This window comes from Schistocerca gregaria, chromosome 1, assembly GCF_023897955.1.
Source record: "Schistocerca gregaria isolate iqSchGreg1 chromosome 1, iqSchGreg1.2, whole genome shotgun sequence".
In the NCBI taxonomy this organism is placed as follows: Eukaryota; Metazoa; Arthropoda; class Insecta; order Orthoptera; family Acrididae; genus Schistocerca; species Schistocerca gregaria.
The window spans coordinates 871,659,683-871,683,497 of record NC_064920.1 but is presented as its reverse complement, the minus strand read 5'-3'; the positions used below and the strand labels follow the sequence as shown (position 1 = coordinate 871,683,497).

The window sequence follows — 23,815 nt, the reverse complement described above, 5'->3', positions numbered from 1 at the left end:
AGCAGAGCAACTGTCTTGGAATTCGGAACTCTTTGTTTAGTAGAATTCAATCCAGCAACACAACTGTGAGGCAATGCTGGTTAAAGCACATTTTGAGAAAGAATTAGGCAATGCTAATTTTATTCATGACTGAACTACACAACTATATTTAAATGCAATGAAAAACTCAACATTTACGGCAAATTTTTACACCTTAACCACAATGAAAATGTTTGTAATCAATAGCCTTTGATGTACTTTATTCAGTAGTGTTAACAATTATAAAAATCACAGGTGTCAGTTTTGAGATATATGGTGCTAAAAATAGACAAAATTTTATATCTTCAGATGCTGACAAGTTTTAGTAAAATTGATTTTCACTAATTTTCTAACATCCTGACAACACACTGACAAATGCTCAATTTTTTCAAAAACATTGTAAAGAGTCAAGCTGAAGCCCATAGATCACTTAACTTGAAATGGTCCTGAACACAGAGTAATGTTTCCAATAAAGGACATAAGAAAACTGGCAACATGTCACTAACAGCCATCGCACAAGTCTTTCCAGATGAGAAAGAGAACGGGTGAGCAAGCCATTACACAACACAATCAGCACGCAAGAACATTTTCTTTGCTAAAAGCGGAATGCTAGAGAACCAGCATCCAGATATGAATGTAAGAATATTTAATTTCTGCCGAAGATCCAACAAATAATTTGACAGTACACCTGCCCGAGAACCAATGAAACTGTGTTTTAGTTTTTCCATTTTAAATCTTTTATTATTCATTGAATTTTATTTTAAAACATAGAGGTTACATGGGAATACATTCTCCTCTTGAATGACTAACCACAGAATAAGGAACTGACAGAGTACAACATGAAATAATTATCGCAGCTTGATCATGTACAGATGTACCAGTGGAGATAGCTCTACTGTCCTCCAAAACTTTTGATTACTGTCTATTATCAAAGGTTACGAACTTCACAGCACCAATACCTGGCAGTAGCTGGAGCAGGATCCGGATATAGAGAGATAGACGAACTTCACTGATAAAAAGAAACAAAGGAAAAAGACAATGTACCTTGTGTCTTCTCCATGAATGTACGGAACTATTCATCTCCTATCCATCTCTGGTGAGTCAATGATAGCAATATTTGATATATCTGTTGTGCCAATTGTATTGCCGGTAGGGAAAACCTTCAAACCCCCCCCCCCCCCCGTCTCAATCCCTCCCCCCACCCCTCCCCCTCCAAATACACACACTAATTTGTGTGTTTCAAAATCTGCAATAGGAAAAAAAACTGTATTCACGTGACCAGAAATCCTGTTCTTCCTGCAATTCAACTTCACTAATTCCCACTATTGCTCACTTCAAAATATTGATTTCCCTCTTCACATTTTCTACCCTACCTATTTCATTACGGAATCTACTACTTCATGCTCTGGCCTGTAGAATGTCAGATTTGTTTTTTTCTGTTGACAACGTCCTCTTGTGCAGTATCCACCAGGAGATCAGAATAGGAGACTATTTTACCTCACTAATATTTTACCATAAAGGATATCATCATCTTCATTATCAAACTATGCAGTAAATACTCAATGACCTTTGGAAATAAAACAATTGTAGTTTTACTTTGCTTTCAAGTGTTCACAGAACCATACTTGGCAATATTACAAGCCCACATCACCTAGACCACAGATATTCAACCTTGTCCCTACCACACATTGGTTGACATTCCAGGTTTCATGGTAGGTGGTAGCAGTTTTTAAAATATTTGCAACAGGTTTTCGTAAAATTTTGACAAAGTATTTGTTTAGTGTTTATTATTATATTCTTTAATCACTGTAAATTTACTTTATAAATTGAAGCAAGTAAAGCTAATTTGTTGCTTACAGATCGCCCTTACTATGAAAGCAGTGGGTGTTAGATAATTTTATTACTAAAAGAGATGCAAAAGTGGGTGGTGGGAAAAAAGGTTGACTGTCCCAGATCTAGACTATTGCCACAGCACATGTTGAAAATAATGCTTCCCCTTTTCAGAAATGGTGAGTCTGTAGTGGCAGGAACAGGATTTCTGATTAGGTTAGTACAGTGTTATCAACACAAAACTGAACAAGTAGGTCTAATACTGAATAAAAAACACGAATGTGCATTAATGATTACGAACACTACAGTGGATGCATTATAGGTAGCTAAGATAGACACAAAACCAACACCCACTACAGTAGTTCTAGTGCATGTACTTACTGAATCAGAAGATGACGCAGGGACAGAAAGAATGTATGATGAGATAAAATTAATTATTCAGTTCCTTACGGGAGACAAAAATTTAGTTATGTTAAGTGACTGGAATTCAATGGTAGGAAAAAGATGAGGAGGACAAATTTGAGAACATGGGGAATATTTAGAATTAGCCAGTGCTAATCAAGTAAGGGAATGCTGAAAAAAGGAAGTAATATATTGCAAGGCTGGGCAAAGGAAACAGTATTATGGAAAGTGAAGAGGAAGTAGGCAGGAGATATGATACTGTGAGAGGAATTTCACACAGCACTGAAAGACATAAATCAATACAAGAACACATGGAGTAGACAATATTACTTTGAAATTATAACATCCTTGGGAGAACCAATCATGACAAAACCATGCAAGAAATGTAAGGCAGATTATATAAGAATTTGAAGCCATTCTGACTATAACAACATCCAGTTCACCATAGAACACGAGAAAGATAACAAAATTAATTTTCTAGACATGGCAATAACTAACAGACCAAACCCTAAATATCAATGTACACAGAAAACCAACATACATAGACACAGTCATTAATAAATCTTCCACACATCCCAACTCACATAAACAAGCTGCATTCAGATCCTTCTTAACCAGAACACAGAAATTCCCACTTAATGTTGTCAACTATGAGACAGAAATGCAAACACATTGCACATAATAATGGCTATCATGAACATGAAATACACACACACTATTACAACACACATCTAAAAATAACAACAAACATTGGTACACAGCTTCCTCACACAACATCCAAAAACCCAAGTATATAATGTTAACATATTTTAGGTGTCATATCAGACAAAATAGACAAGCGGTGAAAAGAGAGAGAGAGAGAGAGAGAGAGAGAGAGAGAGAGAGAGAGAGAGAGAGAGAAGAAGAAGAAGAAGAAGAAGAAGAAAAGGCATCAGGCTCACCTTTGCCAACAACAACTTAAAAAAGAAACTGATACATGACATCTCACATCCCACAGAGAAACTGAACAAATCAGGAATTTACAGAATTACATGCAGTCTTTGCACCAAATATTACATTGGCCAAACGGGAAGAAAATTTAAAACCCACTTTAAAGAACACATTGATGTTTCAGACTTGGCAAACCGAATAAAGCAGCTATATTGAAACACATAAATGAAACAGGACACAATGTTACAAGAGACAACGATCTCAAAGTAATAAATAATTTAGAAAACAGCTGGAAAATGGACATCTTGGAAGAAATGAAAATATTCCTCCATGGGCACATGGGGGATAATGAGATCCTGAATGAAATGACAGACTTCAAAAATTCAAATTTCTTTTCTAATTTCACTACAGTACTTTTAGACTAAAATATACATAACATCACAGTCATTTCACTCTAGCCCAAAAAATGCTTAAATATGTAAAATAAATAGTTTATATCATCATTTGTACAATAATTTTGTAACAGGTGCTCAATTTGTAATGTATTTTGTCAACCTACACCTGTAATACAATAACAAGATGTGCAGAAGAATTGTAAACATCTGACACCACGTAGATCAACAGATTGATAATCAAATCGAAACCAGCTGTATTTTGACCACCATCTTGTACACTGCACCACAGATTTGTTTTTGTGATCGTGTTTTCCAAGTTACTGGTACGTTTGTGAAAATTTGTGAACAGTGATCAAGAAAGCCATGAGAGCCACAGAAATGGAAACAGCTCAGCTCATTACGAGACTGCTGCACTATAAGAACAAAGTGAGTGAGTGTTAAAAAACATTTTCATGCAAACATCAGTCCAGCTTACAAAGTGACATCGCCTCTTACTAGGTTTTCTTTTCTTCCACAGGATAACCACAACCTTTATGAAAAGACTGTGTAACATCTGTAGGATCTTATTATGAAATTGTTTTTGTAATGCCATTTAGCCTGATGATGAGGTATTCCCTTCAAACATGTCGCACAATATATAAGTAATACATAAGTTAACAAATTTTGTGACTGGTAGCAGTAATTACAGATTATATACCCTCAAACATAAAGGATAAGGTAATATTCCAACTTCCAAAGAGGGCTGGAATGAATATTACTGAAGCAGCAGTTTAGGAAGCCACAGTTGCAAAATAATGACACAAGCTATTTACAGAAAGATGTATACGAGAGGATCCATCTCATGAAATAGCCGTTTGGGTTCCAATGAAATGTATGAAAATGTGAGAAAGTACTGATCCTACGACTTATCTTAGAAAATAAAACTGAAAAAAAGGGAGAATAGGTAGACATAGAACAACTTTTGTCAATACTCACTAAAATACACTCTTTGAATTTTGAAGGTGGCAAATAAGTGCATGAACTGCAACTTTTACAGAAACCATACTGTAGTAAATAAAAGTGAATGGACATGAAAGGGAAGCAAAAGTTGAGATGGGAGTGAGGCTGGTTTATAGCCTATCCCAGATGTTATTCAATCTGTACAATGGGTGATCAGAACAGGAAATCATGGAGAATTTTCGAAAGTTCAGAGGAAATAAATTAAAACTTCATGATTTGCATGATAGGTTGAAAGTTGGATAACTTCTGAGAAGTTACTGAAACAAACTGCAAAAAAATGAAATGTATGACAACTTGATTAAAGGAAACAACTGATTCATAGGATGAGGCATCAGCAAATCACCGATTTGGTAATTGAAGGAAGAGAGGGTGACAGTTTAACACTTACAGAAAGACCATGGCATAGCTACAATATGTAGGAACAAACTAATGAAGGTTGTAATAGTTATGCAGACATGAAGATCCCATGATGGATTAATGTGGAGAGTTGAAGATGGTACCACCACTACAGTTATTTCTCCCTGCTTTAATGAATCCCAATCTTACGAGAAAGCCATTTTTAAGGAATAAAAATTTAAACATTTTGCAAATTGGAACCCAGTATTTACGTAATTCCTAACATTTCCAAGTGATTTCGTGATTCCCTTCTATTCTACAAAGGTTGCATTTTTTATCACGTGATGCAATAAATGGCAATTGATTCAACTGGTCGAAACATACCTAGATCAGTTAATAACTCCACTTCCCTTGGAGCGATTATCATAAATGTGTTGAAACAATTGGAAATAGATTTCCATGTGACTTAGATCGTGTGATATGATTTCACAATCACAGAGTTTAAAAAGTGCAAAAAGTTTAATTGTTTACTGAAGTGTTGACGTTACCAATTTTACTTTGGTGGAGATATGGCCTGGAAATGTAGAAAGTGCAGCAAAAGCTGACGATCATCTGTGATGTAACTGACAATTTTAATGTAAATCTTTTCATTTATGGCAAAGATAAAAGATTTAGCACTGTATACACGTGCAGCATATTCAAAAATGAGGAAGCATTCTTAAATGCTAAAGCTAACAATTCTGTGAAATGTAAGACCAATTTAAATAAATATCACTTCTTCTAAATACCAGATACCTGGAAAAATTTTGCTGCCTGAAGAAGTGGGCCAAGGTTATCTTCAGTGACACTTGTCTCTCCACAATACATAAATTCTATGAGAGACTTCAGAACAGAAAACTGCATATCCTTCAGTACAATCAATGGATGCATACCCAACTGTCGCTGTAATATTGTCTGAAAAATAAAAGTGTACTACAGTCTTACTGTTCTAAACATATCAGCATGAACACGATATCTCTACGGGAAGCAAACACAACTGCTTTAACAATTATTTAATCAGATGAGGATACAGTGATTCCATTTGGCATGAAACAGTAATTATTACTCTAACTATATTAACTGGTCAGGAGAACAGAGATGACAATGTGCAAGAACAAATTATTTAATTTTCTAAGTATGAAAGGCAACATTACATTTAAATGCTCACTTCAAATCTGAAAGAAGGACACAAGTGCGCATGTTTGCACATTACTTCCTTACACTTATGAAATTAAGGTATTTTCCTTTTTTGCACTATATTTTTCACCATCCTTTAGTTCTTAGAAACATTTAAAAATTTTATATCAATAGTTTCCTTTTTACTAACACCAGAAATGAAGAAAAGAACTCTGGTGGTGCAACGGCTTGTCAACTGTACTAAGCACTACATTTTACAGACAACGCTCAATTTCATTAATTTTTCTTAATTTATATTAAGTGAAACGTAACACACTTTACAGTCTGACATTTCAGATTGTTTATAATGAGATTGTGCCAATAGTCCTTTTGAACACTAATTTCACTACAGCAGACTAGCAAATTTAAATCAGATTTTTTACGCACATCTACTGGTGAGAGGTGTTAAAGTGCAAAAGTACAACCACTAGTAAATTAAATTTCCTCACAGCTGACAACACTGCCGGCACACTAGCTGCTGCATATATTGTGACAGTATTACAACAAAAGCAGCAAAAGTTGTTAAGGTGATATTTATACATGCCCAGCTAGCCATCACACCACCAGACCTCTGTGTCTGTGCAGTAACTAATCACCACTGCGACAGTTCTCACTGCGACAGTTCTCAGCTGAAGTCTGGCACAGCACTTTACGATGCCACCAGCCTGGTACTGCTGCTTTGACTGTGGCCTTCCACTTCTCATATCCAATGCACCATTATCACTACACTGTGTGTGTTGACTGGCATTTGATGACTAACTGCACTCGCAGATGTGGGTACCTGAGAGCCTACCCATCTCCGGCAATGTATTGAATATCTCGTAACAAATGAGTCTGATACAGCTGCTGCACCTCGCTAACTGAATGAAGACTTCTGTGACTACTGATGAACCAGAAGTGCATGAGCGGGGGCAGTCATACCACATTCAGCCACAGAAGGACTTCCCACTGCTTCAGTAGCAGTCATATAAACCCAGCTACTATTGAGATAAAATTAAAAAAAACAATACACTATTTTCATAAACACAGCATGTTCCCAATTACATGAATGCAGATCATCCCACTTGCAGATTGTCCAAGCACAATTCCACAGTTTTTGGAAAAATAGAAACAAGTTCCGAAATATTCTATCATAAGTAGAGTGAACATTTTTGTTTAGTATTCTCTATTATGAATGTGACTCACTTTACCACTGGAAGACAATGCAGACCCCCATCCCACTGTTGGGCATCTCTGAAGTATTTTTTCCATTGTTTTCCGTTAAATTTTCAGATACATGTGGGGACCCTTCTGTAGTGACACAATTGAGGAACCCATTATCAAGCATACTCATACTGAGGTACCGAATTCCATTGATCAGTTATCAAAGTAAGAAGGATAATATCTGTTCAACTTTACCCTTGTTTTGAATCTCCAGTAACAGAGAGAGAATGTCATGAAAGTGTATGAAAAACAGAAGCAGAAGAAATTGATATTATTTCTCTAAATTAAATTGAAAGCAAGTTACACAAAATACAATGTGTTTTAAGTGTAATTTTGTAACTGAGTTAGTTTGGATTACCAATGTTTTCTGGTTATCTGTGCAACATCAGGTAGGAACTGGATGCAGAAGGAAATCAGCACTCTCTTGGCATAGGAAACAACTTATGTTTGCCTCAATCTGTTTGAGGGAAAACAATAAAAAAATCTGACCATAGGTTGAACGGGAATTTGGATCTTGCTCCTCCTGAATGTATTGCCTTGTTGCTTATTCTATATAAATATTTATATGCCATCCATATTGATCAGTAGAATTTTAATCACAGACTGCTTCACCAGGCAATAATGGAAAGCCTCAACTAAAATCTTAGAACTCTGAAATTAATTAGAAGGGCTTATAAAAAAGCATCTAACACATCATATAAACAGAAAATAATTATGAGCTTCAAAGGTCCACCCTGATAGCTGAGTGGTCAAAGTGGCGGTCTGTCATGCCAAGGGGCCTGGGTTTGATTCCCCACTGGGTCGGAGATTTTCTCCGCTCAGGAACCGGATGTTGTGGTCATTATCATTTAATCATCATCACTGGAAGGCAATGGGAAACCACCACTGGAATCACTTCCCTAGATGCTAATGTGGTGGACCTCTCTGATGAGGCTCCCCCCATGACAAGACCTGCCGTAAGGCAGAACACAAAGCTTTTTTCAAAGGAGTATGAATGGATCATAAGACAGTGTAAGACACTATTAAAAACTGAGACACACATACTAGAACTAACTAATCACAGACTCATACTGAAAGAGAATCAAAAAGAAATGGCCATTGCCTTCAAATAACTTTAAGCAGTTTTATTTTTATTTATTTATTTATTTGTTCATTGTTCTGTGGGACCAAATTAAGGAGAAGTCTCCATGGTCATGGAACGAGTCAATACATGAAATTATAACACGACAGTAGAAACATATAAAATGAAATATAAAAAACATATTCAGGCGACAAGTCGTAAGTTTAAATAAAGAAAATCAACAATGTAACACTGGAATTTGCTTAATTTTTCAGCTCTTCCAGGAGCGCCTCAACAGAATAGAAGGAGTGAGCCATGAGGAAACTCTTCAGTTTAGACTTAAAAGTGTTTGGGCTACTGCTAAGACTTGTGAGTTCTTGTGGTAGCTTATTGAAAATGGATGCAGCAAAATACTGCACTCCTTTCTGTACAAGAGTCAAGGAAGTGCATTCCACATGCACATTTGATTTCTGCCTAGTATTAACAAAGTGAAAGCTGCTAACTCTTGGGAATAAGCTAATACTGCTAACAACAAACGACATTAAAGAAAATATATACTGTGAGGGCAATGTCAGAATTCCCAGACTATTGAATAGGGGTCGACAAGAGGTTTTCGAACTTTTACCACGTGTAGCTCGAACAGCCCGTTTCTGAGCCAAAAATACTATTTCTGAATCAGAAGAATTACCCACCTACCCCCCCTCCCAAAAAAACCCATATGACATAAACATATGAAAATATGCGAAGTAGACTACTTTTCGTGTTGAACTGTCACTTATTTCAGATACTGTTCTAATGGTAAATAAAACAGCATTTAGTTTCTGAACATGGGCCTTCCACAACAGCTTACTAACTATCCGAACATCTAGGAACTTTAACTGTTCCGTCACGCTTATAATATGCCCATTCTGTCTGATCAAAATATCGGTTCTTATTGTATTGTGAGTTAGAAACTGTAAAAACTGAGTCTTAGTGTGATTTAGCATCAAATTATTTTCCACAAGCCACAAACTTATTTCATGAACTACATTAGTTGATACTGTTTCAATATTACACACAAGCTTCACTACCAAGCTGTTATCATCAGCAAACAGAAATAATTTTGAATTGCCTGTAATACTAGAAGGCATATCATTTATATAAATAAGAAACAGCAGTGGCCCCAGCATCAACCCTTGGGGAACGCCCCACTTAACAGTGCTCCACTGGGACTGAACATCACTACCACTCTCAATATTGCAGAGAATTACCTTATTCTTTCTGTTCTCAAAGTACGAGGCGAAGCAACTGTAAGCTACTCCCCTTAGTCCAGAATAGTCCAACTTCTGCTGTAATATTTTGTGGTCAACACAGTCAAAAGCCTTCATTAAATCGAAGAAAACACCTAGCGTTCACAACCTTTTATTTAATCCATCCAAAACCTCACAGAGAAAAGAGAATATAGCATTTTCAGTTGTTAAACCATTTCTAAAACCAAACTGTACATTTGACAGCAAATTATGTGAATCTAAATGCTACAGTAACCTTGCATATACAACCTTCTTGATAACTTTAGCAAACACCGATGGCATAGAAATAGGTCTAAAATTGTCAACATTACCCCTGTCTCGCTTTTTATAAAGTGGCTCCACTACCGAGTACTTTAATCAGTCAGGAAATCAACCACTCCTAAAGGAAAAGTTACAGATATGGCTAAGTACTGGGCTAACATATATAGAACAATACTTCAGTATTCTGCTACATACCCCGTCATATCCATGAGAGTTCTTGGTCTTTAGTGATTTGATTATTAACTCAATCTCCCTCTTGTCAGTATCATGGAGGAGCATTTCAGGTAACAGTCTTGGAACACTTTTTTTCTAAGAGCACTATATGATTCCCTGTTGGGACCAGGTTTCTATTTAGTTCACCTGCTATATTCAGAAAGTGATTATTAAAAACTGTACATATATGCGACTTATCAGTAACACGGACATTCCCACTACGCACTGATTCTATATCCTCTACCTGTCTCTGCAGACCAGCCCCTTCCTTTACGGCTGACCATATGATTTTAATTTTATCCTGAGACTTAGCTATTCTATCTGCATACCACATACTTTTTGCCTTCCTAATGAAAATTTTAAGCACCTTACAATACTGTTAGTAATGAGCTGCTGCATTTGGATTTTGACTGTTTCTAATGTTTTGATATAATTGCCACTTTGTTCCACAAGATATTCTTATCCCTCTAGTCAGCCACCTAGGCTGCCTGTTTGTGCTAGTACCTTGTTTTGAACATTCTAACGGAAAGCAACTTTCAAAGATCACGGGAAAAGTATTGAGGAAAGCATTACATTTATCGTCTACTGTATCAGGACTGTAAACATCTTGCCATTCTTGTTCCTTGATAAGATTTACAAAGGTTCTACAGCAACTGGATTAGCTTTCCTAAAAAGTTGATATCTATATTTAACATATGTTGCAGCACAAAAATCTTTTAGAGTTAAAATTTATGCATCATGATCTGAAAGGCCATTCACCTTTTTGCTAACAGAATGCCCTTCTAGTAATGACGAATGAACAAAAATGTTGTCTATGGTTGTTCTGTTCCCTTGCATTCTCGTTGGAAAGAATACAGTTTGCATAAGATTATATGAATTAAGATGGTCTACCAGCATCCTTTTCTTTGCACAATCGCTTATACAATTAATATTGAAGTCACCACATATAACAAACTTTTTGTACTTCCTATAAAGTGAACCAAGAACCTCCTCTAGCTTTAGCAAAAATGTTGTGAAATTGGAGTCTGGGGATCTATAAATAACAACAGAAGTTCAGCTCCACTAAATTTAACTACACCTGCACAACATTCAAACACCTTTTCAGTGCAGTACTTTGAAACATCAATTGACTCAAATGGGATGCCATTTTACATATACATAGCTACTCCACCATACCGCAAAGAGCTCCTAGAAAAGCTGCCAGCCAACCTGTATCCTGGTAAAGGAAGAATCTGAATTATCTCCTTATTTAAGAAGTGAAGCAGTTCACTAACTTTATCTCTAATACCTTGTATATTTTGACGAAATATACCAATTCCCTCATTACTTGGATACCTAAGCTTTGTCGAAAATGGTTCCTTTGTTAGAGAGACTCCCCTTAAGTAGGAATAGCTATCATCTAACTTCAATCTAAAAAAGGTGCAGCTCTAACACCCACTACTACAGGAATATTCCCATGAGTGATCCCACCACCCCCACCTATGCTGTCACCTATAAGCTTTGCCAACCTCCCCTTCCTGTACCTGTTGAGGTGCAGACCATGTCTAGTGAAACCCGTCCTGCTGATAGACTCCACCGACACCACTGAAATGTGACCCATGCCTTCTGTCATCAGCGCACCCCTATGTCTCATATTATTACGCCTGGTGGCTGTATTAAGATGAGGCCGACCGTGACACTGAAACAGTCCCACGAAATGCACATTCATGTTGCCAGTCTGAGTGGCTATCTTTTCCTGGTCACCATCTATGTCATACCAAGGTCAAAAGGTTTCTTGCTGCAGCCCTCAGCAACAGTGGTGAAAGGGTGTCTAGAACAATGGTTCTGGAATGTGCTTGTGGCACCAGCTGGTATCTTTGATGGTGGTGCACCTTCCAATGCACATGACCTTGTTATTTTGTCTTCAACCATGAGTGAATAGGCTAGTGGTGCCCTCATGGGTTTCTGGGCAGCTAACTACAGACCCTAATAGTCTTAACATTGCAGAAACAGCTGAAAGTACACCTTCGCCCCAGTGTAAGGCACCTTTCTTGTTGGGAGAGCGATCAGTTGTGCTGGAACTCCTGATATGGTCAAAGTATTTGTATGCTGGTTACTGTGACCTCCAATATTAGATGGTTAATGGCTAACACAAGCATTCCAGAAAATAGCTGCCAGGTAGGGCAGTTTTACCTCAACTGTCCTCTCACCAATAAGTCTAGCACAGGACACCATCCTAGTTGTGAAATTGACTGCCAGCAACTAGCAGCTGAATGCTGTGGTTTACATTAACACCAAAATGCCACCTGCGTTCAGAAGCTGTCCTCAGTTCCTTTAAATGTTTGGTTGAAGTATTTAAGACTACTAGTCTTACTCATGGGCTGTAATCACTAATATCCGAGTTGTTTTGAAAACCAAACAGTCCTCCGATTTGAAACCAGATGGAAGGCTAAATCCAGAGGTTCAAACAATTCTGTGCAAATCTCATACACAGGTTATTTATTGTTCTTGCATTATCAAGCTCAGAAATGTAAGACCCAGGCTACAACCTGAGCCCACAATACACATTTAAGTAAAGGTTACTCAACAAGCACAATCCATATGATGTTTGCGTATTGTTTTCTCAGTTTAAGGAAATGTCTCCATGAACTCCATCACCAATCTCCTTAAGCCACTAGGTTCAGCAACTTTTGCAATCAGAATAATTGCCAATTTTGAGGATGTAGAAATTAGTAAGCTAACATCCTTTGCATACTTCCACTCTCTGATGTCATACGAAATAATATTTCAGAGCAACTCAACACTTAGGCAAAAGGTATTCACTGCTCAAAAGAAAGTAGTTAGAATAATGTGTGGGGTTCATAGTCGCACATCTTGCAGGCATCTGTTAAAAAGGTTAGGAATTCTTACAACTGCTTCACAGTACATTCAATCAGTAATGAAATGTTTTCTCAACAACATGGACCAATTTAAAATCGACAGTGACATTCATGAATACAATAGCAGAAAAAAAGAAAGACCTACACTATCCTTTACTTAAGCTATCTTTGGCACGGAAAGGGGTAAAATATGCTGCTATAAAACTTTTTGAATTCTATACATGACAATAATATCTGTTCCCGAAAGAACAGTTACCGTAGATGACCATGCAGCTTTTCTAGAAATGAAATGATAATTAAATGGACACCCTAGCTGCAAACAGGCACTGATGTACTTCATTAGGGACATGTTGAAAATGTGTGCCCCGACCGGGACTCGAACCTGGGATCTCCTGCTTACATGGCAGACGCTCTATCCATCTGAGCCACCGAGGGCACAGAGGATAGCGCGACTGCAGGGACTTATCTCTTGCACGCTCCCCGTGAGGCCCACATTCCCAACATGTCCACACCACTACATTCGATTTCTTTCGGGAACAGATACTATCGTCATGTATAGTTAAAATATGGCTTCCGGGCCATTGACCTTCTTGTGCGAGCGCACACACTATGCCGGAACTCGTAAGGGACTTGGTAGATTAATCAGCCACGAATAATGAGTATGATGGGCAAACATCTCTTAGGTGCACTCGAATGTAGTGGTGTGGACATGTTGGGAATGTGGGTCTCACGGGGAGCGTGCAAGGGATAAGTCCCTGCAGTCGCGCTATCCTCTGTGCCCTCGGTGGCTCAGATGGATAGAGCGTCTGCCATGTAAGCAGGAGATCTCGGGTTCGAGTCCTGGTTGGGGCACACATTTTCAACATGTCCCTAATGAAGTACATCAATGCCTGTTTGCAGCTAGGGTGTCCATTTAATTATCATTTCACTTTTTGATAAATTACCAGGTGAAATAAAATGTCTGACAGACAGCAGTGATAATTTCAAAAACAAATTGAAATCATATCTCCTTGACAACTCCTTCTATACCATAGATGAATTCTTGAATATGAGTAAATAAATCTGGAGATATGATATATGCATTTTGTGCCATTTAAGAGAATGGGATAGATAGTAGAAATATTTAGGTATAACACTATAATGTAAAAATCCTTGTTTCCTGAGCGCATTTCTTGTGCATCTGACACGTTCCAAATCATAATGATTTTTCCGTGCTGTTGATCAATGGAACACGTAACTAATTGCACAACATAATTGGGGAGATGATTAGGTCACTTAAATTAAATGAATACAAGAGCATTTGTCTTTGTAGTCAGAAAGAGAACATTTTTAATATGGTATTAGTTAACTGGATGGGCAAACAGGGCAAGGTCAGCATATTTCTGTCACTCATTAATGATAACTATACCTGTGCATCATTAATTCCTATATCTGGATCACAAGACAAAGTGATTAAAAGTCAAGTATAGTTGAAGCATGGCAGAACAGACGGACGGAACAGTGTTGTTGCTTTCCATTACAATCATGTACCCTAACATTATACCACTCAACAGTTGCGTAATTCTGACTGAACAAATTCACATGTTCACTGTTGACCTGCAATACTGAGTTAGTTTCCCTTTCCTTGCGTCATTCATGCGATTAATCATAATGATGTGAAATGAGTCATTTTACATTCATATTATAAAACCAAAAGATGGGTACATACGAACCATGGACAAAGTAGTTTCAATAATGGAAAAATAATAATAAATATATCTGCAAGTGAGAGAGAAGTTCCAACCCATGACAATTTTACGCATTACAAAAGTAGAAATTCTTGTGTGGAATAGAAGGAGTTGTCAAGAATAAACTTTTTCATCTTGTTTCAAAATTTAATTCTGCTACCTGTCACATACTTTATATCATTGGGCAAGTGATAAAAAATTTTGGTGGCAGCATTTATTTTGCTAAATTATAACTTGATCCCCCCCCCCATGAACCATGGACCTTGCTGTTGGTGGGGAGGCTTGCGTGCCTCAGCGATACAGATGGCCGTACCGTAGGTGCAACCACACGGAGGGGTATCTGTTGAGAGGCCAGACAAACATGTGGTTCCTGAAGAGGGGCAGCAGCCTTTTCAGTAGTTGCAGGGGCAACAGTCTGGATGATTGACTGATCTGGCCTTGCAACATTAACCAAAACGGCCTTGCTGTGCTGGTACTGCGAACGGCTGAAAGCAAGGGGAAACTACAGCCGTAATTTTTCCCTAGGACATGCAGCTTTACTGTATGATTAAATGATGATGGCATGCTCTTGGGTAAAATATTCCGGAGGTAAAATAGTCCCCCATTCGGATCTCCGGGCGGGGACTACTCAGGAGGATGTCGTTATCAGGAGAAAGAAAACTGGCGTTCTACGGATCGGAGCGTGGAATGTCAGATCCCTTAATCGGGCAGGTAGGTTAGAAAATTTAAAAAGGGAAATGGATAGGTTAAAGTTAGATATAGTGGGAATTAGTGAAGTTCGGTGGCAGGAGGAACAAGACTTCTGGTCAGGTGACTACAGGGTTATAAACACAAAATCAAATAGGGGTAATGCAGGAGTAGGTTTAATAATTAATAGGAAAATAGGAATGCGGGTAAGCTACTACAAACAGCATAGTGAACGCATTATTCTGGCCAAGATAGATACGAAGCCCACACCTACTACAGTAGTACTCTGCAGATGATGAAGAAATTGAAGAAATGTACGATGAAATAAAAGAAATTATTCAGATAGTGAATTGAGACGAAAATTTAATAGTAATGGGTGACTGGAATTCGAGTGTAGGAAAAGGGAGAGAAGGAAACATAATAGGTGAATATGGATTGGGGCTAAGAAATGAAAGAGGAAGCCGCCTAGTAGAATTTTGCACAGAGCACAACTTAATCATAGCTAACACTTGGTTTAAGAATCATGAAAGAAGGTTGTATACGTGGAAGAACCCTGGAGATACTAAAAGGTATCAGATAGATTATATAATGGTAAGACAGAGATTTAGGAACCAGGTTTTAAGTTGTAAGACATTTACAGGGGCAGATGTGGACTCTGACCACAATCTATTGGTTATGACCTGTAGATTAAAACTGAAGAAACTGCTAAATGTGGGAAATTAAGGAGATGGGACCTGGATAAACTGAAAGAACCAGAGGTTGTACAGAGTTTCAGTGAGAGCATAAGGGAACAATTGACAGGAATAGGGGAAAGAAATACAGTAGAAGAAGAATGGGTAGCTCTGAGGGATGTAGTAGTGAAGGCAGCAGAGGATAAAGTAGGTACAAAGACGAGGGCTGCTAGAAATCCTTGGGTAACAGAAGAAATATTGAATTTAATTGATGAAAGGAGAAAATATAAAAATGCAGTAAATGAAGCAGGCAAAAAGGAATACAAATGTCTCAAAAATGAGATCGACAGGAAGTGCAAAATGGCTAAACAGGGATGGCTAGAGGACAAATGTAAGGATGTAGAAGCTTATCTCACTAGGGGTAAGATAGATACTGGCTACAGGAAAATTAAAGAGACCTTTGGAGAGAAGAGAACCACGTGTATGAATATCAAGAGCTCAGATGGCAGCCCAGTTCTAAGCAAAGATGGGAAGGCAGAAAGGTGGAAGGAGTATATAGAAGGTTTATACAAGGGCGATGTACTTGAGGACAATATTATGGAAATGGAAGAGGATGTAGATGAAGACGAAATGGGAGATACGATACTGCGTGAAGAGTTTGACAGAGCACTGAAAGACCTGAGTCCAAACAAAGACCCCGGAGTAGACAACATTCCATTAGAACTACTGACGGCCTTGGGACAACCAGTCCTGACAAAACTCTACCAGCTGGTGAGCAAGATGTATGAGACAGGCGAAATACCCTCAGACGTCAAGAAGAATATAATAATTCCAATCCCAAAGAAAGCAGGTGCTGACACATGTGAAAATTACCGAACTATCAGTTTAATAAGACACGGCTGCAAAATACTAACGCGAATTCTTTACAGACGAATGGAAAAACTGGTAGATACAGACCTCAGGGAGGATCAGTTTGGATTCCGTCGAAATGTTGGAACACGTGAGGCAATACTGACGTTACGACTTATCTTAGAAGAAAGATTAAGAAAAGGCAAACCTATGTTTCTAGCATTTGTAGACTTAGAGAAAGCTTTTGACAATGTTGACTGGAATACTCTTTTTCAAATTCTAAAGGTGGCAGGGGTAAAATACAGGGAGCGAAAGGCTATTTATAATTTGTACAGAAACCAGATGGCCGTCATAAGAGTCGAGGGGCATGAAAGGGAAGCAGTGGTTGGGAAAGGAGTGAGACAGGGTTGTAGCCTCTCCCCGATGTCATTCAATCTGTATATTGAGCAAGCAGTAAAGGAAACAAAAGAAAAATTTGGAGTAGGTATTAAAATTCATGAAGACGAAGTAAAAACTTTGAGGTTCGCCGATGACATTGTAATTCTGTCAGAGACGGCAAAGGACTTGGAAGAGCAGTTGAACGGAATGGACAGGGTCTTGAAAGGAGGATATAAGATGAATATTAACAAAAGCAAAACGAGGATAATAGAATGTAGTCAAATTAAATCGGGTGATGCTGAGGGAATTAGATTAGGAAATGAGACACTTAAAGTAGTAAAGGAGTTTTGCTATTTGGGAAGTAAAATAACTGATGATGGTCGAAGTAGAGAGGATATAAAATGTAGACTGGCAATGGCAAGGAAAGTGTTTCTCAAGAAGAGAAATTTGTTAATATCAAATATAGATTTATGTATCAGGAAGTCGTTTATGAAAGTATTTGTTTGGAGTGTAGCCATGTATGGAAGTGAAACATGGACGATAACTAGTTTGGACAAGAAGAGAATAGAAGCTTTCAAAATGTGGTGTTACAGAAGAATGTTGAAGATTAGGTGGGTAGATCACATAACTAATGAGGAGGTATTGAATAGGATTGGGGAGAAGAGAAGTTTGTGGCACAACTTGACTAGAAGAAGGGATCGGTTGGTAGGACATGTTGTGAGGCATCAAGGGATCACCAATTTAGTATTGGAGGGTAGTGTGGAGGGTAAAAATCGTAGAGGAAGACCAAGAGATGAATACACTAAGCAGATTCAGAAGGATGTAGGTTGCAGTAGGTACTGGGAGATGAAGCAGCTTGCACAGGATAGAGTAGCATGGAGAGCTGCATCAAACCAGTCTCAGGACTGAAGACAACAACAACAACATAACTTGATCGCATTTATCAACACTTTGCTGCTAACTTGACTCATACTACAGCCTAAAACGTCTCATTGCCAAAAAGTTTAAAACAATTTTTTTTCAACAGTTACGATGACAGCAAGAATTGGTAAGAGGCACCTCAAGTTCCGAAGTAATATGACAACAGTATATAGAACGGAAGGTGTGACTAAGCTCATTTTCTGATTGGTTTTGCTACAGCAGCTATCCTGTAAACAAATAGCTGCCAATAAATTTGTTTTTCTGATCCAGGTGTAGGAAAAGAAAGCTGGTTGAAACAGAAGTGAATGCCTGCACACGAATAATGGCAGTCTATTTTATCACAACTAAACCATATCTGGAGTGGCTACTCCCAATTTCAAATGTGACACATTTTGAATGAAGATAATTGTCAGTGGGTCAAACATTGTTGACAGTAACTTTTGCAGTCCATCTGTTTCAGGTACCATAGTGGCAGAATGCTTCAGAGAAAACTTTATGGGTAAATTTTCTGAGCATGCTCTAAAAATGGGGAATATTGGAAAACTCCTGCAATCAGAATGTGTACCACTGACAATGCTCTGTGTCTACCACATTCAAAAGAAAATCAATAACAATATGGCTGGTACAGCATTAAAGACTATGATCATGAAAGTAAAAATAAAGTAGGAAAATATTTCTGTTTGGCATGTGCAAGAAGAAACAGATTCCAGAAGGAGTCTTTTCATTCTGGAGTGGAGAGTAAGCTATGGCAAAACTGCCTTACAAGATTATAATGAACCCTCGTTTTTGAAGAAATTGCTTCACTTACTAAGCTACACGGACAAAACTCATAAACCCCGCTCCCCATCCCAGCTTCAGTATTTCATCTGTATATCCTTCAGTATTTCCACATAATCCCCCTACATATCCTGCTGTAGTAGCTCTTGTTTCTCCCATAACATTAGTCCAATACTGGATTCAGGAGATCTACTGTAAATGTAGAAAAATGTATGTTCACATAATTGAAAAACAACAGAGTCAGGACTGTGGAACATAACATTAAACCTACCTGATTTTGTATTAGCTAGGCTATGCAAAAGAACTTTCTTACCTTCTAGCAGCAGTGTAACACGGGTCACTGGAGCAATCAACTTTCTAAGTGACTGTAAAAAGTTGCAGATCATCCCCATTCCAACAACATAGGTACGTATAGGGCCAATAATGCTCACTTCAATCAGTTGTAGAATAATGTTAACCCATTTTACTGTTACACTGCACAATTCAAATGAAAATAATAATAATGAACAAATCCAAAAGCAAAGTCAGATAATAAATAAATCGTGTTCCTTCAAGAGGTAAGGCAGCAGTCATTTTTTTTATTTTTAAAAAGAGAAGAGATGTTACCAACATATTTAAACTATAGTAATGTAAAGAGAGATGCCAAATGGAAGAAAAGGAAGTAGTCCCAATATATTACCAGATATAACAAACAAAACAGGCACACTTGAAATTATTTATAGTTACAAAAGGTCTCGTGCAAATCACTGGAAATGGTAGCATGAGAAAGAACAGAAAACAACTGCAAAAGGTGAAGCAGAACTTCAGAAAAGGTTGCTCAACTAATAAAGGAAATTGCACAGCATGTGGGATTAATGCGGTTTCACACATTTTTCTTTCCAACTTTCAGTGGGAGCAGTGGGCAGCAGCCAGGAATATCAAAGTCACACTGGGACTCCCACGAAGAGTGGCATAGAAAGGAGAATATAAGATCTGTCTTAATTTGAGTAACTCTTTCTGCCAGGTGGCTTGCGATATGAAAGATAACCTTCATGTATGTGAATTCAGTCAAGGTACAGATTAATAATAGTGAATTTCAAGAGAATGTCGTGTACGCTGCACTGACAATCAACAATAAACTGCCATATTTAATTTGTGCTTATAAATATTATAAGTGAAAATACAATTACAAGTAACTACAGTTAAAAAGATACAGTTTCCTAAGTACTGTTAAGTGGCTGCAGTTTATCTGCTGTCAGATGATTTAACTGATGACTGTAGAAAAAATAACACTTATCTCAATGTAGTAAAAATGGAAATCTGTTTACAATGAATATTATTTATTGCTGTGGTATTGACAGAAGATAATAAAATATTTCTGAAACAATGACTGAAAGTAGACTGACCATTTGATTGTCAAAGTTGTCAACTGTTGATAAAGCCGTAGTGTTTGGCTGAGGTTACCAAATGTCTACTGATTTAAGGGCCAGGGTGCCAATGGACAAAGGAAAGCTTTACATGGAGTGCAACAATAATAAAAGAAAATCAGGTGGAAAACATTTTCTACAATAATATTTCACAGAGCATTACTCTCACTACATTCAGATATGGGGCACTGCTGTGAATGTGTGAGTATAAAATAAGAAAGGGGGAACAGAGAAGAGTGTGGATGATCATAGCAGCAAAGCAAGTGATTATCACCACATTGAGTGGAACCAAAAGATGTTATAGTTAATTATATCCTTCCATTATTTCAAATGTCATCTAAATAATTTACGATGCTACAGAGAAGAATGTGGTTTGGTGACTGCACAGTTAAGCACCTGAGCACAAGCACAAATATTTATTCATGTTTGTTGGTACGACGGCTATTTGTAAATAGATAGAAGAAATGCCAGTACAAAAATCAACTTAATTGCCAGAACTCTTTTTAACACTCTTGATGTATACAACCAATGAGTCACTTTTCATTCACGGGGCAACTTTCAAATATTTTTTGGCATTACAGGGAGGTTATACATTGTTGTTGTTGTTGTTGTTGTAGTTGTGGTCTTCAGTCCTGAGACTGGTTTGATGCAGCTCTCCATGCTACTCTGTCCTGTGCAAGTTTCTTCATCTCCCAGTACCTACTGCAACCTACATCCTTCTGAATCTGCTTAGTGTACTCATCTCTCGGTCTCCCTCTACGATTTTTACCCTCCACGCTGCCCTCCAATGCTAAATTTGTGGTCCCTTGATGCCTCAAAACATGTCCTACCAACCGATCCCTTCTTCTAGTCAAGTTGTGCCACAAACTTCTCTTCTCCCCAATCCTATTCAATACCTCCTCATTAGTTATGTGATCTATCCACCTTATCTTCAGCATTCTTCTGTAACACCACATTTCGAAAGCTTCTATTCTCTTCTTGTTCAAACTATTTATCGTCCATGTTTCACTTCCATACATGGCACACTCCATACAAATACTTTCAGAAACGACTTCCTGGTACATAAATCTATACTCGATGTTAACAAATTTCTCTTCTTCAGAAACGCTTTCCTTGCCATTGCCAGTCTACATTTTATATCCTCTCCACTTCGACCACCATCAGTTATTTTATTTCCTAAATAGCAAAACTCCTTTACTACTTTAAGTGTCTCATTTCCTAATCGAATTCCCTCAGGATCACCCAATTTAATTTGACTACATTCCATTATCCTCGTTTTGCTTTTGTTGATGTTCATCTTATATCCTCCTTTCAAGACACTGTCCCCAACTGCTCTTCCAAGTCCTTTGCTGTCTCTGACAGAATTACAATGTCATCGGCGAACCTCAAAGTTTTTATTTCTTCTCCATGAATGTTAATACCTACTCCGAATTTTTCTTTTGTTTCCTTTACTGCTTGCTCAATATACAGATTGAATAACATCGGGGAGAGGCTACAACCCTGTCTCACTCCTTTCCCAACCACTGCTTCCCTTTCATGCCCCTCGAGTCTGCCATCTGGTTTCTGTACAAATTGTAAATAGCCTTTCGCTCCCTGTACTTTACCCCTGCCACCTTCAGAATTTGAAGAGAGAGTATTCCAGTCAACATTGTCAAAAGCTTTCTCCAAGTCTACAAATGCTAGAAACGTAGGTTTCCCTTTTCTTAATCTTTCTTCTCAGATAAGTCGTAAGGTCAGTATTGCCTCACGTGTTCCAACATTTCTACGGAATCCAAACTAATCCTCCACGAGGTCCGCATCTACCAGTTTTTCCATTCGCCTGTAAAGAATTCGCATTAGTATTTTGCAGCTGTGACTTATTAAACTAATAGTTCGGTAATTTTCACATCTGTCAGCACCTGCTTTCTTTGGGATTGGAATTATTATATTCTTCTTGAAGTCTGAGGGTATTTCGCCTGTCTCATACATCTTGCTCACCAGCTGGTAGAGTTTTGTCATGACTGGCTCTCCCAAGGCCGTCAGTAGTTCCAATGGAATGTTGTCTACTCCGGGGGCCTTGTTTGGACTCAGGTCTTTCAGTGCTCTGTCAAACTCTTCACGCAGTATCATATCTCCCATTTCATCTTCATCTACATCCTCTTCCCTTTTAATAATATTGTCCTCAAGTACATCGCCCTTGTATAAACCCTCTATATACTCCTTCCACCTTTCTGCCTTCCCTTCTTTGCTTAGAACTGGGTTGCCATCTTCATACAAGTGGTTCTCTTCTCTCCAAAGGTCTCTTTAATTTTCCTGTAGGCAGGATCTATCTTACCCCTAGTGAGATAAGCTTCTATATCCTTACATTTGTCCTCTAGCCATCCCTGCTTAGGCATTTTGCACTTCCTGTCGATCTCATTTTTGAGACATTTGTATTCCTTTTTGCCTGCTTCATTTACTGCATTTTTATATTTTCTCCTTTCATCAATTAAATTCAATATTTCTTCTGTTACCCAAGAATTTCTAGCAGCCCTCGTCTTTTTACTTACTTGATCCTCTGCTGCCTTCACTACTTCATCCCTCAGGGCTACCCATTCTTCTTCTACTGTATTTCTTTCCCCCATTCGTGTCAGATGTTGCCTTATGCTCTCCCTGAAACTCTGTACAACCTCTGGTGTAGTCAGTTTATCCAGATTCCATCTCCTTAAATTGCCACCTTTTTGCATTTTCTTCAGTTTTAATCTACAGTTCATAACCAACAGATTGTGGTCAGAGTTCACATCTGCCCCTGGAAATGTCCTACAATTTAAAACCTGATTCCTAAATCTCTGTCTTACCATTATATTATCTATCTGATACCTTTTAGTATCTCCAGGGTTCTTCCATGTATACAACCTTTCATGATTTGTAAACCAAGTGTTAGCTATGATTAAGTTATGCTCTGTGCAGAATTGTACCAGACGACTTCCTCTTTCATTTCTTAGCCCCAATCCATAATCACCTACTATGTTTCCTTCTCTCCCTTTTCCTACTGACGAATTCCAGTCACCCATGAATATTAAATTTTCGTCTCCCTTCTCTACCTGAAAAATTTCTTTTATCTCATCAATTTCTTCATCATCTGCAGAGCTAGTTGGCATATAAACTTTTACTACTGTAGTAGGTGTGGGCTTTGTGTCTATCTTGGCCACAATAATGCGTTCACTATGCTGTTTGTAGTAGCTTACCCGCACTCCTATTTTCTTACTCATTATTAGACCTAGTCCTGCATTATCCATATTTGATTTTGTATTTATAACCCTGTATTCACCTGACCAAAAGTCTTGTTCCTCCTGCCACCGAACTTCACTAATTCCCACTATATCTAACTTTAACCTATCCATTTCCCTTTTTAAATTTTCTAAGCTACCT

The 23,815-nt window shown here is 38.0% G+C and overlaps 1 protein-coding gene and 1 non-coding gene across 2 annotated transcripts in view; both read right to left on the bottom strand.

Annotated features, from left to right (window-relative positions):
• Nucleotides 1–23,815, bottom strand: part of LOC126273263 (uncharacterized) — a 126,025-nt gene that overhangs the window by 92,034 nt on the left and 10,176 nt on the right. The window contains exon 2 of the mRNA XM_049976809.1: nucleotides 5,706–5,864. Within this exon, the coding sequence (XP_049832766.1) occupies nucleotides 5,706–5,864 (159 nt within the window). The remainder of the gene's footprint in view (nucleotides 1–5,705; nucleotides 5,865–23,815) is intronic.
• On the bottom strand, nucleotides 13,371–13,445 carry Trnat-ugu (transfer RNA threonine (anticodon UGU)). Its single transcript has one exon. It is a non-coding gene; the product is annotated as a tRNA-Thr (tRNA).